Genomic DNA, 20,000 nt, shown 5'->3' with positions numbered 1-20,000 from the left:
TCGTGTGAATGTGTGCCAATCACACTTAAATACCACTTCAGGCTGCAGCGCTGTGGACATGAGGTCATTTTCTCTGCGTATATGTGTGTGTATGAACAGTGTGTGTGTGTGTGTGTGTGTGTGTGTGCGCGTGTGTGCATGTGTGCGTGCGTGTGTGCGTGCGCTGTGCATCTATAAATGCTCCGTGTCCCATGTTGTCATAGCGTTTGTAACGTGTTGTGTCTTCACAATGACAGCCTGCTTGTCTGTGTGCGGTTACAAGCGTAACCCTGAGATGGCTGAGAGGCTGTGTGGCTCTCGGCGCCCTGATTCACTCTGAGGCTGACCTTTGTTTGGCTGGCACTCAGAGACTTATGTAGACACACACACACACACACACACACACACACACACACACGCACGAAACACACACACACACACACACACACGCACGAAACACACACACACACACACACACACACACACACACACACACACACACACACGCACGAACACACACACACACACACACACACACACACACACACACACACACACAGTGAATACTGGACAAAAAGTTGTTGTAATTTGTGGGGAACAGAGAATTGAGTGTATCCCCTTTAAAGTATGTCTCATCTTGTCTAAGAGCTTGTTCACACCATACGCTGAAGCTACACAGAAACTACACTGAAGCCACGCTGAAGCTACACTGAAGCCACGTTGAAGCTACACTGAAGCCACACTGAAGCCACGTTGAAGCCACGCAGTTTCATTTGGGCGTCCTTGTTAACAGGCGAGAGCGTTCACACCAGGCACACGCGTGCCACGCTGAAGCCGCGCTGAAGCCGCGCTGAAGCCGCGCTGAAGCCGCGCTGAAGCCGCGCTGAAGCGATCGTTCAGGATTCTGTTCTATTTTCCAGGTGTGACAGATGCGCTGAGGAAAAGAGAGTGCTTCTTGTGTGAGCAGTTTAGCGTGACACTCAGCTTCTGTTAAGCACCGCTTCAGCTCTGCTTCTGTTAAGCGCCTGGTGTGAACAAAGGCTAGGCTAACCCATTTGTGACTAAAGACTATATTTAGTATGTTAAGAAAAAGCCCCACAGAATTGTGTTAGAGGTGGAAACACAACATTTACTGTGAAAACTGTCAAGACGTGGCTACACATGATCATCTTTTCTGCATATTGTTATCGTGCATTACAGTAATTGGTAGACAACGCAGATTTTCTTTCAAAAATACACACAAGAAATCACAGCGACCAGTAGGATAGTATAATAGTATCGCTGGCAAATAAAGGTACAATTATTTTCTTGCATGATTTGGCCTTTAAGGCCTTTTGTGTTGAATGAGAGAACCTAAGTCCTGTATGGGACTAATGACTTCCTGGTATGGGCGTGGCTAATGTGGCATGTCAGCTACTTGTTGTGTTTCCATAGCGACAGTTGGGGCCACGGGAACCGCTCAGGGCCTTTTGTGAAGGAAGATTTAAGGAGGAGGGGGAGGGACCGGACCGGAGAGCCCGGCACAGCAGATAGATGGGCCCACACCGTTTGTTAGAGGAGGAGGAGGAGGAGGAGGAGGAGGGAGAGGAGGAGGAGGAGGAGGAGGGGGAGGAGCAGGAGGAGGAGGGGGAGGAGAAGGAGGAGGAGGAGGGGGAGGAGGAGGAGGAGGGAGAGGAGGAGGAGGAGGAGGAGGAGGAGGAGGGAGGGGGAGGAGGAGGAGGAGGAGGGACCGGAGAGCCCGGCACAACAGATAGATGGGCCCACGCCGTTTGTTAGACTTGAGTGATGAGAAAATGAAGGTGCAGTCAGAGACAGTGTGGTGTGAAGGTGCAGTCAGAGACAGTGTGGTGTGGAGAAGGTCCAGAGAGGGTTTTCTCAGGAGAAACACTGCATCCTCAGGGTTGGATAGGCTCTCTGTGTGTACATGTATGTGTGTGTCTGCAAGCATGTGTGTGTTTTGTAGAACTCCATGAGCATATTGTAATAGCAACAGGATCAGGCGAGTCATCACTGTGAACTAACACCGCCCCTCTGGATCACTAGATAGAGTAAAACAAGCAAACCTAAGATATTTGAAGGTCAACCTGTGAAGCAGCAGCCTGCAGGCACCTTCAGGAGGGAGGAGGGGTTCCACAAGTGAGCTGCCTTCAACTGCCCGAGTAGGAGGCAGAGAAAGACTGACAAGATAGATAGATAGATAGATAGATAGATAGACAGACAGACAGATAGATAGATAGATAGATAGATAGATAGATAGATAGATAGATAGATAGATAGATACAGTAGATAGATAGATAGATAGATAGATAGATAGATAGATAGATAGACAGACAGATAGATAGATAGAGAGATAGATAGATAGATAGATAGATAGACAGACAGACAGATAGATAGATAGATAGATAGATAGATAGATAGATAGATAGATACATGTAGATAGATACAGTAGATAGATATATAGATCGATAGACAGATCGATAGGTAGATAGATAGATAGATAGATAGATAGATAGATACAGTAGATAGATATATAGATCGATAGATAGATCGATAGATAGATACATAGATAGATAGATAGACAGATAGATAGATAGATAGATAGATAGATAGATAGATAGATAGATAGATAGATAGATAGATAGATAGATAGATAGATAGATAGTTAGATAGGAGTACTACTACTTTCAATATAGAAATAAAAATGCCAATTCCTTGACAAAGTTAGAAGTCTCTTGAATGCAAATGTGGAAAAGCAAATAATGCAAATACTGGCACCCTGCTCCACAGTTCCACACTCTGCAGTTTCAATATCTAGTCGTTTGCATTGATGTGATAATTCAACTGCTTCTCCATATATTCCTTTGTGTTTTGAAAGCCTCCCAGAGAGATACAGAGCGAGCTATGTGCACTGTCAGCCTGTGCCAGGGTCTGCTCTCTCTCTGTTTCTCCACTAGCTACTCCCCACGTTCTCATGTCACTCAGCTACTCCCCACGTTCTCATGTCACTCAGCTACTCCCCACGTTCTCATGTCACTCAGTCAGCACCATCACACCATATAAAACACACTATATAAAACACACTATATCAAATTACACTATATCAAATCACACCATATGAAACAGCATCACCTTTTCACCTCTCTCACACACGGCTCCTTTTTCAGTTTTCACAATCATATGCTTAAACTCACCTGCAGACATGACCTGCACAGTACACAGCCCAGCCAAGACACACAGTCACATGACCTGCACAGTACACAGCCCAGCCAAGACACACAGTCACATGACCTGCACAGTACACAGCCCAGCCAAGACACACAGAGGCCATTTACACCTGGCGCTAACATGCATTTTCTGCAATCTGATTGCAATCAGATGACAGAAATGGGTGTCCTCTCAATCTGCATAAAGTTGCTGTATCCAGATTGAGAGGACACATTGCATTTACACTTGAGTTCAATGTGTACACAATGCATCCCTGACCACCTCCGGAGGTGGTTTGGCCGATCAGATTGCAATCCTTCTTCAATGTGTTTTGGGGGTGTTTACACCTGGCATTTCAAGTGATAAAGCACAATCTGATTGCAATCTGATCACAGAAAACGCATGTTAGCGCCAGGTGTAAATGGCCTCACAGTCACATGCACTGCCTCCTCCGAGCGCTCGAGCCACTAACGTCAATAAGACCCGCAGACGTTAACGTAATTCCCTGGAATGTGAGACTTAACGAGCCAGTTACATGGCGTTGTATTCTTAGACATTGCCGTTTGCTTTTATTTGGTATGTTACATACAATTGGCTAAATTATTAGTTAATTCAGAGTTAGATGATATTGGAGCAGCCGGCCTTTTTATTTTTTTTTATTTTTTAGCCGGAAGTCGTGACACGACCACACAACCGGGTCAAATGGGCGTGGCTACATAAGGTGAATAGAGCAGGCTTTACTGAGGTCAGTCACACAGCAGGGGGTCGTCTCATCACATATTCAAACATCTGCTGACATGGCAGGTTTTTAACATCAAACATGAGAGAATTTGAGAGAAAAATGTCAGGAGAAAGAAAGAACACAAGCAAGACAAGATCATTATGTTTTATATTTCACTATTCGATAACGTCACGTCTGTCTTCAAAACCAGATGAGGGAGAGAGAGAGAGGGGAGAGAGAAAGAGACAGAGAGAGAGAGAAACAGAGACAGAGAGAGAGAGAGAGAGAGACAGAGAGAGAGAGAGAGAGATAGAAAGAGACAGAGAGAGAGAGAGAGAGAGACAGAGAGAGAGAGAGATAGAAAGAGACAGAGAGACAGAGAGAGAGAGAGAGAGAGAGAGGAGATAGACAGAGAGAGAGATACAGAGACAGAGAGAGAGATACAGAGACAGAGAGAGAGATAGAAAGACAGAGAGACAGAGAGAGAGAGAGAGAGAGAGAGAGAGAGGAGATAGACAGAGAGAGAGATACAGAGACAGAGTGAGAGAGAGAGATACAGAGACAGAGAGAGAGATACAGAGACAGAGAGAGAGAGAGAGATACAGAGACAGAGAGAGAGAGAGAGGGGAGGGGGGGGGTTATGGAACCAGATGTTTCATTGCAGCTCTTTCGCTGACTCTGGACAAATCAGTGATTTGAACGTCCAGACTGGAATCAACTCATCTGTGATTGGCTCTGCAGTCTGCATGTCACATGACTCACAGCTCCTGCCTGTTAGTGGCACTCATGTTACAAAGTGAACAAAGCTCCTCACAGTCACATGACACAAGTCATGTGATCAATCTGCTGATTCGACAAAGCGCCTCTGATATGGAGACTTTCTGGAACAGGGCCAAAATGCCCTCTGATGCATGCTGCTGTGTTCACCTGTCACCTGTCACCTCTCTCTCTCTCTCTCTCTCTCTCTCTCTCTCTCTCTCTCTCTCTCTCTCTCTCTCTCCCTCTCTCTCTCTATCCCTTCTTTCTTCATGCATGCTGCTGCAACAGTAACTTTCTTTGAATCAGTCATTTCAATGTATGTCAGCCCATCCTCTCTCCTCTCCTCCTCTCCTCCCCTCCTCTCCTCTCTCCTCTCCTCCTCTCCTCTCTCCTGTCCTCTCCTCCTCTCCCCTCTCCTGTCCCCTCCTCCTCTCCTCTCTCCTGTCCTCCTCTCCTCTCCTCTCTCCTGTCCTCCTCTCCTCTCCTCCTCTTGTCACCTATGCTCTGTCTCTCTCCAGGTTTCTCAGGCGTGCCTGGAGATCTCCTACCAGACTTTGACTTGAAGATTATGCCAGGTAGTCCTCTCCTCACCTGGCTCCTTCCATTCCAACTAACCCCACCTAACTGCTCTAACACCGTCCAATCACCTCTCACCTAGCTAGCAACTAACCCCACCTAACTGCTCTAACACCGTCCAATCACCTCTCACCTAGCTAGCAATTAACCCCACCCAGAGCAATCTAGTAAGAGAGTGGCGTCCGCGGAGGACCAAAATGCGTGACTCATTAGCCAATGAACAGCCAGGAAGGGGTCTCGCGCTACTTTTGAATGCTAAAATAAAGCTGATAATGTACAATTTGATTCTAAAAAACAAAACAAAAATTCAAAGTAGCTACAACACAAACTGTCCATTTTGCTGCAACTCGACAGTGCTGCCATTGGAGTGAATGGAGATGTCGCGACTCTTCTGTATAGAAGGCTCTGACCCCACCTAACTGCTCTAACACCGTCCAATCACGTCTCGCCTAGCTACTATGAATATTCACCAATGAAACGGCGTGTGTGATGCTCCGACACAGTGGAGTCTGGAGCCGTTTAAGCCCAATGGAACCACAGCTCCACAGCTGCCAGGAAATGTGCTGGTCTGTTACTTCCTGGCTTCCTCTAAGATGAGCTGCGTTCAAAAACAGCTATTATGGTTATTGCAGCTATTTATGATTGTGGTTATCATGTCATCACACATCATTTGGACACGCCCCCATAAAAAGTGATGAAGATGAAGGGCATGTTGTTGATGTCTTTGTGGAGTTTGTGGGATGAAGAAAGGAATGTATGAATTGTATGGAAATGTCTCCCTGAGTGACTTGCTGTGATTCATTCAGACAGAAGGTTCCTGCTGCTTATCTCCAGTCTTAGTGTTGCATTAGTCCATGTTCTCGTCAACATCTCCTCCCACGCTGCCCTGCACTGCGTGGTGTCTACCACAATCCTGATGAGTGTGTGTGTGAGTGTGTGTGTGTGTGTGTGTGTGTGTGTGAGTGTGTGTGCGAGTGTGTGTGTGTGTGTGTGTGTGTGTGAGTGAGTGTGTGTGTGTGTGTGTGTGTGTGTGTGTGTGTGTGTGTGTGTGTGTGTGGTGTCTACCACAATCCTGATGAGTGTGTGTGTGTGTGTGTGTGTGTGTGTGTGTGTGTGTGTGTGAGTGTGTGCGTGCGTGCGTGCGTGCGTGTGTGTGTGTGTGTGTGTGTGTGTGTGTGTGCGTGTGTGTGTGCGTGTGCGTGTGTGTGCAGTTCTTGTTTGTGTAGGGGTCATCATGGTTGTGAGTGAGATCTTACGACCTATTTGTTGTAACGGCCAAAATCGTCAGTCTCCTGCGTAGCACCATAAACTGTCCCTTTCCTTCCTGTAGAATAATGTGGTTTCCTGTGTGTGTGTGTGTGTGTGTGTGTGTGTGCGTGTGCGCGCGCGCGTGTGTGTGTGTGTGTGTGTGTGTGTGCGTGCGTGCTTGTGTGTGTGTGTGTGTGTGTGTGTGTGTTGTCCTTGGTTTTACATTGTTGAAGATTTACTTGTCTGCCTTGTCTTTCCCTGTCCTCCCCTTCGTCCCCGAGGTCATCTCACTCCTCACTCTAATACTTCATAACTGCACTGCCCTTATTCTGACTCTGTGAAGATTTGATTGAAGCAGTTTACAGCAGTTTACAGCAGTTTACAGCAGTTTACAGCAGTTTACAGCAGTTTACACGCACAGTGGAAAAATCATGTCTCAAGGCTATTTTAATTTTTGATGCAATAAAAAGGTGATTCAATCACCCTGTTGTCTACATATTTATTTATTTATTTATTTAGAAGTTTATTTCAGGGACAACGTACAAAAAAACATTAATCTCCGAAGAGAAAAGATGCATTGCACTAGATTATAGCTTTTGCTATTTTACATCTCCAGTCCCTTGTTCATACAATATAAAACAATACAATAAAAATATACAATGTCAAACGTAATATCAATCATTTAACAATGCAGCTATATTTCTGTTGCTCTCATGTGATTTTCCCACAAACTAATACATGCTGAAACGTGAGAGGTATAAGGGCTGAATATAAGCAAAAGAATGTTCACATTAAAGGGTTTGTAACTCATTGAAAATCAGGAGGGCAAGATTAATTAAATTAATCGGTTTTAGCTCAGGAGGTAGAGCGGGTCGGCCAATGACGCAAGGGTTGGCGGTTCGATCCCCGCTCCCTCCCAGCTGCTGTCGTTGTGTCCTTGGGCAAGACACTTAACCCTCCTTGCCTCGTATGATTGGTATGAATGTAGACATGAATGATGGTGGTCGGAGGGGCCGTTGAGCGCCGATGTGTGGCTGCCACGCTTTTGAACCACCGGTACGAATGGTGTGAACGAATAATGATTCTGTGAAGCGCTTTGAGCACTTGGAAAGGCGCTATATAAATCCAATCATTATTATTATTATTTATTTAAATGAATGACTAATGACATTCCATTCTAAGTAAACAGCCGTCCAATAATGACACTAATAATGACACTAATAATGACACTAATAATGACACTAATAATGCAGGACAGCACCTGTTGGACACTCAGATGATCCTAATCAAAGTGAAATAATAGGGACATGAAACATTTGATCATGTGACTAGTTCATTTGCATTTCACCTCAGAGCAGACAGACAGACACAGTTACCTACATTTGCTAGAAAGATCAACAACATTTCAGATTTTCGCCAACTAGGGCGCTGCTTGATGATGTCACTAGGTTGACTGTACAGTAACAGGGCGCTGCTTGATGACATCACTAGGTTGACTGTACAGTAACAGCAAAGAACTTTTATGGAAAGAAATGACAGCTCCATATTGCCCCATTGCAACATCAGCGCCCAGCAGCCTCCGCCATTTTTTTTTTTTGGAAGCGTGACAGCGCCAAAAGAACCTCGCACAGGCTCGCAGTGGTCAGATGCGGTAGCGCGGGCCCCTATAATCAGCCTCTCTAAACAGTAACTCAACGGGAGAACACTCTAAACTTTGGGGATTCACATCTTTTCCGGGCGTACTGCAAATCTTGATTGAAGTGGTGTAGTGCAGGGATGTAAAACAACAACCATATTGTGGAAACTAAGCAAAATTTTTCGTTTTCTTTGTTTAGTTTTTTCAAGATAAATACCTAATGAAAAGGACCCGAGGTTCAACTCCCGTTGAGTTACTGTTTAGAGAGGCTGATTATAGGGGCCAGTGCTACCGCAGCTGACCACTGCGAGGCGCATTCTGTTTCCAAAAATGGCCGGAGTGTCATCTCTTTCCTTCCACGCTCTTTGGTAACAGGGTGCTGCTTGATGACATCACTAGGTTGACTGTACAGTAACAGGGCGCTGCTTGATGACATCACTAGGTTGACTGTACAGTAACAGGGCGCAGCTTGATGATGTCACTAGGTTGACTGTACAGTAACAGGGCGCTGCTTGATGACATCACTAGGTTGACTGTACAGTAACAGGGCGCTGCTTGATGACATCACTAGGTTGACTGTACAGTAACAGGGCGCTGCTTGATGACATCACTAGGTTGACTGTACAGTAACAGGGCGCTGCTTGATGACATCACTAGGTTGACTTAGTGTCCTCTAGTAAGAGAGTGGCGTCAGCAGAGGACCAAAATGCGAGACTCATTAGCCAATGAACAGCCAGGAATGGGTCTCGCGCTACTTTTGCATGCGAAAATAAAGCCGATAATGTACAATTTGATTCATTTCAAGGGATGAAAAACCCTTTCAAAGTACAACACTGTCTATTTTGTTGCAACTCGACAGTGCTGCTTTTTTTACTCAAGAGTTCCACTTTCTACTTCCTGGAAAAAAACTGGTCCATTGGAGTGAATGGAGATGTCGGAACTCTATACGGCTCTGGGTTGACTGTACAGTAACAGGGCACTGCTTGATGATGTCACTAGGTTGACTGTACAGTACAGTAGTAAGGATTTTGAACGTTTTGTGTGTGTACTTCCAGAGTGGGTGTTTGTGGCGGCCGTGGGCGTGGGCAGTGTGTTGTTCTTGTTGCTGGTGGGGGTGTGTTGGTGCCAGTGCTGCCCTCACTCCTGCTGCTGCTACGTCAGCTGCTGGTGCTGCCCTGACACCTGCTGCTGCCCCAGACACTGTGAGTATCAACACACACACACACACACACACACACTCGCGCGCGCGCGCACACGCACACACGCGCACGCGTTGAAATGAAACACTTTGAGAACCACATAAAGAGTCTAAATGGTTGACTGTTTCATTTTGCCTCTTCACTGCCACAGGAAGTAGCTACATGTATGTTACAGTGTCCAGAAGTAGCTACATGTATGTTACAGTGTCCAGAAGTAGCTACATGTATGTTACAGTGTCCAGAAGTAGCTACATGTATGTTACAGTGTCCAGAAGTAGCTATGTTACTATGTTACAGTGTCCAATGGAATGGAAAAAGTGAAAATAGTCCCCATTAAATGTGATAATTAGCTGTGTTCAGAAAGTCATGCTAGGAAAAAAATGTAAAATCTGTCATATTAAACCATGTTTGATGCATGTTCTGAAAAGTGTTTTTAATGTATTTTTGAAAACAATAAGGGCCCAGTAGCCTCTGACTGTGGCAAACATCCATGAGTTTAGACTTCATTCATGGTGATAAGAAAAACCTTTCCTTTATGATCCTTTACTGTATGTTCATGATGCAGTATTAGAGTATATGAATGTGTTTCTCTGTCCAGTGTATGAGGCAGGGAAGGGTATAAAGACAAGCACCTCCACCCCTCAGATGGCTGCCTACCCTCCATACTTTGTCTCTGGTGTCCCAACCATGGTCCCCATCGCTCCCCCCTCCCTGGTGGAGAAGATGTCCACTGTCGCCCACTCTGACAGCAGCCTACTGGCAGCAGGTGAGGTCTCTGTGTGCGTTGGTGGGTGAATGAGTGTGTCCTTACAATGATAAACCACACACACACACGTACACACACACACACACACACACACACACACACACACACACACACACACACACACGCACACACGCACACACGCACACACACACACACACACACACACGTACACACACACACACACACACACACACACACGCACACACACACACACACACACACACACACACACACACACACACACGGTTGTTGTCCATGCTGACGGGTGAAGTGTGTGTGTGTCCAGTGCCCATGCATGGAGTAGGCTTTCCGTACCGCGTGGCGTCCTCTCAGGATCACGACTCTCTCAGGGTGCTTCAGTATGTGGAGAAACAGCTGGCTCACTTCAACCCTGCCAGGTCACACAGCCAGCAGTGTAAGCTCCGCCTCCATACAGCAGTCCTGTAGCTCCGCCTCCATACATCAGTCCTGTGGGCTGTGGCGTCACTCTCCGCATGCTGGCAACAGCTACTATTGCATGCTACTGCAATCAATCCACTTTGCATGCTGTACTATCTCTATTGTCACTGCTGTCTATTTATAGATATCTCTATTGTCACTACTGTCTATTTATAGATCTATTGTCACTACTGTCTATTTATAGATATCTATATTGTCACTGCCTGTCTATTTATAGATATCTCTATTGTCACTACTGTCTATTTATAGATATCTATATTGTCACTACTGTCTATTTATAGAAATCTCTATTGCCACTACTGTCTATTTATAGATATCTCTATAAATAGCTCAGATTGAACCTGCTCGAGCCTTCAGATCTATTCTCTTCTTGAGCTTCAGCTGTTGTCTTGGCATGCCTCTCTGCACTCTATAGCATTCTGCATAATGCTGTTGTCCTGTGAAAACCACGTAACCCCCATTTTGGTGATTTTCATGTTTTCATGATTAGGCCTACATGCTCCTCAGAGAATTAAACAAACAAACAAACAAACAAACAAACAAACAGACTCCTGGGATTATTATGAAACCAAGAGAAAATCCACAGCATAAAGTCAACAAACGCATTGTGATCAAGCTGAAAATAAGCCTGTTTTTCTTGGTTCCTGAAAAGTTGACATTTTAGAGATATAGTACATACAGGGTTTTCACCTGACAGCAAAAATTATTATTTTTTGAATTCGTTCTAGTTTAGTCTTGACATGTATAGTGCATGTATAGTGTGTGTGTGTGTGTGTGTGTGTGTGTGTGTGTGTGTGTGTGTGTGTGTGTGTGTGTGTGTGTGTGTGTGTGTGCATGCCTACATACCTGTCAGAGCATGTTTTTGATGTATCTTATTATACATGAATGTGTATAATCATCATTGATGTGTGATCATGTGATCATTGATCATGTGATCTTCATATAATCACCTGCAGATCTTGAATGTGACTTGGTCCTCTTTGCTGCAGCGTCTCCGCCATCATTTCTCCTCTTAAATGCTACAGTCTGACTCTGTTTTCTGTGTTCATTCATTCATTCATTCATTCATTCATTCATTCATTCATTCATTCATTCATGTGTGGGTGTGACCTATGCAGCTTGTAGCCAATCAGAGCTCAGCTCTCTCCATGAGGGAGACACCGGCTTCCGCCAAACGTACCGGAGTGTCCAGAAGAAAGCTCTGCCCGCCATCCCTGATCATGACCCCACGCCTGAACCCCAGCGCCACCGCACCACCCGCAGCCCAGAGCCACAGCGTTACCGTGACGACCCCCCATCCCCTCAGCGTTACCGTGACGACCCCCCATCCCCTCAGCGTTACCGTGACGACCCCCCGTCCCCTCAGCGTTACTGTGGTGACGTGGACACGGAGCCTCAGCGGTACCGTGACGACGCCCCTCCTCCCCGGCGTTCCAGCGATGACCCCCCCTCCTCCTCCTCCTCCTCTCAGGCACGCAGGCCCACCCGCAACCAACATCACCGCAATCAGAGCCAGGAGGACCACCATGACAGGTATATGGACACACATGTAGATACACACACATACATACAAATATACACACATAATGCTCACTATCTCTGCCTCATGTTGTGTTTTGTAGGTGGAACCCTCGCTCAGAACATCTGACCAGGAAGACCTTCCGTACGGCTGGCAGGACGGGCTCCCTGGAGGAGCTGGAGGAGGTTGCTGCATCTCATAGGCAGCGGGGGGGAAGAGGGGTGGAGAGGAGGGAGGAAGAAGGCGGGGACTATGAGCTGGAGCTTCTGGAGTTCAGTCGGTACCCTTCCTATCGGGACGGCCCACCACAGCGTTATCACAACGATGAAGACGATCTCGGCGACCGTGACGACCGTCCCCGACGGGACAAGAGAAACGGACACTACATAAGCCCGCTCTCCTCGCCCACGAAGCGCCGGGGCACCTGGGAGAGTGAGCGCCCCGTGCCGCCTCCGCCGCGCGTCAGTCCACCCTCCACCTCGTCTCGAGACAAGGACTACGACGGCACGTTCCTCAGCAACCTGCTGGAGCGCAAGGCCAAACTGAAGAGCGGGGCCCGAGGTGAGGAAGATTCAGACGCGCCCTCAAAGTCCAGCTCCAAGAAGAGCAGCGGTGAATCTAGCCACCATTGTAGCCGCTCGCCCAGTAACAGGCCTGAGGCGGAGGCCGGGGAGGGAGACTCACTGCCGGGCTACTCCAGCAGGACTGACAGGCCGTCTCCACGCCCGCACACCACACACACACACACACACACAGACACACACACACACACACGCCCTGCTCAACCTCCCGCCCACTCCCTGTCCAGCCGCATAGAGGATCCCAGAGACAAGGCGCGGAAAGTGGTGAGTTACCTCTAAGGCCATTGGATTACATGTTACATGTTACATGTTGGATTACATGTCAAGTGTAAAGTACATGTCAAGTGTATGTACTGTATGTCAAGTGTATGTACTGTATGATTATGTTGATAGTAACTATTTAACACCTTGCCTTGAATATTTTATTCCGCAATTAAATTCAGGTTAGATTAGATAAGATAGGATATTTGTTTTTTCAAACAACAAACAAAAATCAGCAGAACTAGAGTGTGTAGACACTAAAAGTGTGACTAAAAAGTCACTGGAATTCTCTGAACCAGTGTGAGTGACTCTGCACTACAGTATAACTCAAGGTATAACTATATATATATATATATATATATATATATATATATATATATACATATATATATATATATATATATATATATATATATATATATATATATATATATACATATATATATATACATATATATACATATATATATATATATATATATATATATATATATATATATATATATATATATATATATATATATATATATATATATATATATATATAATACAGTATAACTCAAGGTATAACTATATATATATATATATATATATATATATATAATACAGTATAACTCAAGGTTTATAGGCCTAAGTGTTGTTGTTGTACCTTTGACAGGTCAGGTTCAGATGCTACCAGAATGAAAACTAGGTAGAAGATTCTGTTATGTATCCAACCAACTCTTTATAACACTACATGTCATGCCTGGCTGCCTCCTCCCTGCTGCACCTGGGCCAAAATGCTATTCAACACCAGAGACGATCCTTTAAACAAATGTATTCAGTCACCAGAGCCAACTCTGTCCATTCTGGCCCTCCAGGAGGGTGTCCATTCTGGCCCTCCAGGAGGGTGTCCATTCTGGCCCTCCAGGAGGGTGTCCATTCTGGCCCTCCAGGAGGGTGTCCATTCTGGCCCTCCAGGAGGGTGTTAGGCAGATATTCTGAATCAAGTTGAAATGCATTTTGTCCCAGGTCCTACTGTACACAAACCCAGATCAGCCTTACCCTGTACCCCTCCTGTAGTGAACAGTACCAGATCAGCCTCACCCTGTACCCCTCCTGTAGTGAACAGTACCAGAGCAGCCTTACCCTGTACCCCTCCTGTAGTGAACAGTACCAGATCAGCCTCACCCTGTACCCCTCCTGTAGTGAACAGTACCAGAGCAGCCTTACCCTGTACCCCTCCTGTAGTGAACAGTACCAGAGCATCAGCCTCACCCTGTACCCCTCCTGTAGTGAACAGTACCAGATCAGCCTCACCCTGTACCCCTCCTGTAGTGAACAGTACCAGAGCAGCCTCACCCTGTACCCCTCCTGTAGTGAACAGTACCAGATCAGCCTCACCCTGTACCCCTCCTGTAGTGAACAGTACCAGAGCAGCCTCACCCTGTACCCCTCCTGTAGTGAACAGTACCAGAGCAGCCTCACCCTGTACCCCTCCTGTAGTGAACAGTACCAGATCAGCCTCACCCTGTACCCCTCCTGTAGTGAACAGTACCAGAGCAGCCTCACCCTGTACCCCTCCTGTAGTGAACAGTACCAGAGCAGCCTCACCCTGTACTCCTCCTGTAGTGAACAGTACCAGAGCAGCCTCACCCTGTACTCCTCCTGTAGTGAACAGTACCAGAGCAGCCTCACCCTGTACCCCTCCTGTAGTGAACAGTACCAGAGCAGCCTCACCCTGTACCCCTCCTGTAGTGAACAGTACCAGAGCAGCCTCACCCTGTACCCCTCCTGTAGTGAACAGTACCAGAGCAGCCTCACCCTGTACCCCTCCTGTAGTGAACAGTATGGAGTTTCTAATCTACAGACTGCTAACAGGAAGTACTCAACTAATCTACAGACTGCTAACAGGAAGTACTCATCCAGCATCTGAAGCTTCTTTACATCTTTACAAGTCTGGAGCAACCCTTTTTTTTTTTTACATCTTTTACATCCCTAAGCTAGTCTCCTCAAATGGGAGATAATCCTCCCATCATCCACGGGTCACAAAAAAAATAAAAAATATTAAGGATAAAATTGCTCCTTACTATTTTTTGTAGAAGTTCTCATTGAGCTTTATCAGCAATTCCATGTATGGTGCATCTGATAGCATTCAGCCAACATGATGATTTATTTAGAACTCCCCTCCTATCCTCCCTTTCACAGATGTTTTGTGAAGATGACCAATAGCTCCCTCATATTCACTTAACACCACACATACTTAGAAAGAGGGTGTCTGTTACTCTTGACCAAGATTTTCCACACAAACCTTAATCAACCCACTAATGACAAATTAACAACCACGATTACTATATTACAACTCTTAATGTTGTTTTAACTTCTTCATATAGTTGCAGTACACACACACACACATTCACCTAATACACATGAAATCACAACTGTTTATGATTGCAATGCTGAGGGCTAACATTATTGTATAAAAGTGATGAACAGATCTCTGCCTCCCTCAAGGGAAAATACATAATTTCCCTATTATGGGTCAGTGTCTTCTGCTAACTGCTCTTCTGACTTCACTTCCTGCTTTGCCCCCCATGTGAGGAGAGGAGATAACCCCCTTCTGCTGGGTCTGGTGGAGGGTTAGGGTCATGACCTCACGTACAGGCTGAGCTGTGGCAGGTTCATCGCATAGATATTATATGACTATAGATGGGTCACCGCAGGCTCCGCCAATGCTAACAAATGGTAGCAGCAAGTCTCCTAAAAGGGGCGTGGTCAACCATTGACTCAGACCTGCGTGGGCGTGTCCGTGGAAAACCATGGGCAAAAACCCACGTGACAAAGTGACAGGAAGTGAGTTGAAGTTGGGCCGTCTTGTTCATAGCTTACGTTCAGGAAGCGAGGCAGCCAAAATGTCCGCCCTTTTGACACTTCACGCCCCCTAACACAGTTTGGCTAATGTCCACTGTCTCTTCACTGTCTCACTCTACTAAAGAACATCATGTCTTCATGAGTCTTCTGGTGCTTTGATGGCTTGTGCTTTTCTTCTTCTCTCCAGAGCACGCTCCTCAGCCGAGACTCTCTCATCGTCTGATGACTCAAAGCTACAGCGGACGGAGTGGACAGCCATGTGGGACCTGCATGTCAACCAATAGGATGACAGACAGCCATGTGGGACCTGCATGTCAACCAATAGGATGACAGAATGACCTTTGAGGATACCCAGAGCGTGGATTACAACAACCCAGGAAGGCACATGACCGTGACAATACATTTTGATTGGAGTGGAAGCAAAGCTGAATCAACGAAAGACATGCAGACACACAAATACACACTTTGACAACGCCATGTAGGCTTTCTGTCTGTGACGTCGCTGAACGATGATGTCACGCGCTGCTTAGTTTCTGTCACCAGCTGCCCCGCCCCGTACAGCTCAGTCAGTACTAACACTGGACTCATGTGGGCACCGGGGAGACCCGGACTCTCCGCTCGCAGCAGAACACGGCCAGTCACCCCGAGCCCCTTTAGAAAAGCCCACTCCAGAGAGACAGAACAACGAGCCCGCTCCAGAGAGACAGAACAACGAGCCCGCTCCAGAGAGACAGAACAACGAGCCCATTCATTTCCACTTGGTGAGACAACCACATGAAACAATCATGGTTGACAACAACATTATTGTAAAGGATCTAGACACTGTACTATATAATACTGTTGTTCAGTGTAGGCCTAGGGCCCAGTGATACTCAACTTGCGGCCCGGGGGCCAGATGCAGCCCGCGACAGGGTGCAGAGTGGTCCCCCCCGACCATTTTCTAATAATTTCACGTTAGTTTTCATTGTGAATTAGGATCTAATTGACAATAAAAACTAACATGAAATAAAGTTTGACTGAGCTCCAGCTAAATTGTCAGATACCACCGTCTGCTCGCTACCCAGGCACTTATGTATGTACTTAACCTAACTAACTATCCGGTGTGCACAACATTGTCAGACTAAACTCCGGCTGACACCCCAAAAACCTACAATCCGCTACAGAAAAATGTATATTGTTTGTTTATTAACTGGCCCCTGGTCTCCTATCATTTCACCAAAGTGGCCCCCGGGCAAAGCAAGTTGAGTATCCGTGGCCGAGGCCATGCAGTCATGTATCCAGGAAAGGAAATTAAATATTGAATAATAACATTGTTCCATGGAAGCAGTTTGGTACAGTACCCCCTTTCCCTGATTTATGAATCCAAATTCCACCTTTACCCGACTACAACATTTTGCTTAGAAAACTGCAAGAGAGAAATCTATAGCATTATGATGCAATGAATGAATGATAAGCCACCTTTTGAAGAATATAACATTAGAAAATAAGAAATGGAGTGAAAGAGTTACAATTAGTGCCTCCTGAGCAGATTTCTTTTAATATTTCATTTATTTTCAAGATTGACATTTTTCCATTTCCCCCCTCTCTTAACTACCCCCTGTAGTACCTCCATGCGTACTAACCGAAAGTGACCAAAATGCAGACATGTTTCTCTTAATGGTCTGAATTCATCTTGGATTTAAAGGGTCAGTTTGCACAAAGTCATGATTTTTCTCAAAGGGACTCAAGTTTGACGGAAAGTCGAAAGATATTTTTGTACATTTTGGTGGAATTGAACTGCCACTTGCCTTAAAAGCATTTTTGTACTTTGGTATGATTTCTTTTTGTAAACTCGACCTATTTATGTGTGATATTGTATGATCGCTACGCTGTTATTTGTAAATAATTATGTTTGCCTAAGCACTTGTGTGTATATAAGTGTTTTTCTTAGGATTCATTTGATCTTTTCTTGTCTTATCGCTGCTGTGTCAACAACTAAACCAACACTTATCTGTTATCTAGCACACACACATACGCGCGCGCACACACACACACACACACACACACACACACACACACACACACACACACACACACACACACACACACACACACTACTGATAACATAATTTGTGGGAACCTGTCAAGTCTTATTTCTTATTTTGTCATAAAATAATGTCTTACTTCCACTATGTTGGGTAGGCTTTGAGGCAAGACGTATGTCAATATATTGAGCTTATTTTCTGCTGTCTGGTACTGTGTGTGTGTGTGTGTGTGTGTGTGTGTGTGTGTGTGTGTGTGTGTGAGAGAGAGAGAGACCAGAGACATGACTCGCTGGTTTTCTGTTAACGAGACAACGTGTAATTGAGTATGACTCATGACCCACAGTGTCTTTGTCCATTGTTGTTGTCACAGACTGCCTGTCTTTACCACACAACTGGGTCAACACCATTTCAAAACACACTCATCTGACACATACAGTTCTGTCAGAATGCAGTTCTGCTCAACCACAGATTCCAGCCTATAGTTGTTTCATCGACATAAATTGTTATCTTGTCATTTTTGCAACACTTGCGTCCATTGATGAACTATTTATGACTGTAAAGTGGCAGGATGCAGTGCAGCTTGATACACACATTACAACTGTCAGTGTTTCTCTTTGCATCTTCTCAGCAAATAAAGTCAGCAGAAGTCATGAAAACCAGATTGTATTTTATTCACTTGTGATTTATTTTGAAGCCTGTTTTCAACTTCCCGGGTCCAATAAATGCTGACACGCATGCGGGGATGCTTGGATGTGTGCACGCAGGTTCATGTGCGTGATGGGAGGAGTTGGCAAAGTGACCACTCACAGCTGTGGACTATGCAAGGAATGTAGTTGAGCAACTCCCTCCCGGGCTTTGCAGGAGCATCAGCAAGGAAATATGACATCACCATACCGTGTGTGTGTGTGTGTGTGTGTGTGTGTGTGTGTGTGTGTGTGTGTGTGTGTGTGTGTGTGTGTGTGTGAACTGAAACATTCCCATAAAAGCAGCACTTCTTCTCTTCTGACACCCAACTACCTACCTGAGAAATAAACGTGTGCAAGGTGGAGGTGTAATCTAGTTCTATTGTATTGTTATAGGCCTTTTTCAGAGCAGCCATTTTGTGTCTAAAATGCAGGGTAAACAGGTACACCCGAAACAGGGTTTCCCAACTTCCAACCCATTTAGGTGTTCTAGTGCTGGAGCCCTCGTTAATGTTTTGGGTGCGCCTGTGTTTACCCTGCCTTTTAGACACAAATTGGCTGTTGTGAAATAGGCCCATTGATCAGCTGTAGATGAGCAAATTTATCAGTGTTGATTTTTCAATTGACAAGACTATTGAATGGAGTTTGTTCATTCCTAGTGTAGCTCTGACGGCTCTAGGGCCGCTGTTCAAAACTAAAAGTGTAAAATAAACTCTAAACTTACAGAGACTGAGGCACTGTTGTTGTTTACACGTTCAATGTTCAATTCAAACTGATTTGCCCAACAGAGTGTCAGTTGAACATGTGAAGTGTTTGTGCTTCAGTCAGTTGAACATGTGAAGTGTTTGTGCTTCAGGGTCAGTTGAACATGTGAAGTGTTTGTGCTTCAGTCAGTTGAACATGTGAAGTGTTTGTGCTTCAGTCAGTTGAACATGTGAAGTGTTTGTGCTTCAGTGTCAGTTGAACATGTGAAGTGTTTGTGCTTCAGTGTCAGTTGAACATGTGAAGTGTTTGTGCTTCAGGGTCTGGGCAGAGGAACAGGAGGAAAAACAGAGTGCTTCTTGGCACAGCTTCCTGGGAGGACAGTACAATAGCAGGAACAAATGCCCTGGAGCTCTGTGCTGACTGTGCTCACAGGTGGAGCTCTGTGCTGACTGTGCTCACAGGTGGAGCTCTGTGCTGACTGTGCTCACAGGTGCAGGCAGAGGGTTTGTTTAAGAGAGAGAAGGAAAACAATATCTGGGAATATGGAGGACACAAATAGACACACATGCTCATTGCTCACATACAAGTTAGTCCCATTCATATCCACATGACTTCTGGCCAAGCCTTTTGTCAAAGAAGCAAAGTTTAAAAGCAGATATTTGAATACAAGCCATTTTTTTCACATTTTAAAAATAATGCTAAAGACATCAAAACTATGAAATAACACACGTGGAATTATGCAGTGACCAAAAAAGTGTTGAACAAATCAAAACTATCTTGGTTATTCTATAAATATTTTAGATAAAGTAGCCACCCTTTGCCTTGATGGA

The 20,000-nt window shown here is 45.4% G+C and overlaps 1 protein-coding gene across 1 annotated transcript in view; it reads left to right on the top strand.

Moving 5' to 3' along the window:
• LOC310791162 (uncharacterized protein) overlaps positions 1-16,002 on the top strand; it is a gene marked incomplete at its 5' end in the record, with an annotated part of 23,136 nt that extends 7,134 nt beyond the window's left edge. The window contains 7 exons of the mRNA XM_083652855.1: positions 5,182-5,238; positions 9,179-9,325; positions 9,921-10,088; positions 10,375-10,503; positions 11,666-12,080; positions 12,170-12,911; positions 15,946-16,002. Of these exons, the coding sequence (XP_083508981.1) occupies positions 5,182-5,238; positions 9,179-9,325; positions 9,921-10,088; positions 10,375-10,503; positions 11,666-12,080; positions 12,170-12,911; positions 15,946-15,981 (1,694 nt within the window). The 3' untranslated portion in view covers positions 15,982-16,002. The remainder of the gene's footprint in view (positions 1-5,181; positions 5,239-9,178; positions 9,326-9,920; positions 10,089-10,374; positions 10,504-11,665; positions 12,081-12,169; positions 12,912-15,945) is intronic.
• Positions 16,003-20,000: the final 3,998 nt, after the last annotated feature.

Source organism: Poromitra crassiceps (assembly GCF_964638095.1).
Source record: "Poromitra crassiceps genome assembly, chromosome: 16".
In the NCBI taxonomy this organism is placed as follows: domain Eukaryota; kingdom Metazoa; phylum Chordata; class Actinopteri; order Beryciformes; family Melamphaidae; genus Poromitra; species Poromitra crassiceps.
This window is presented reverse-complemented; position numbering and strand designations above follow the sequence as displayed.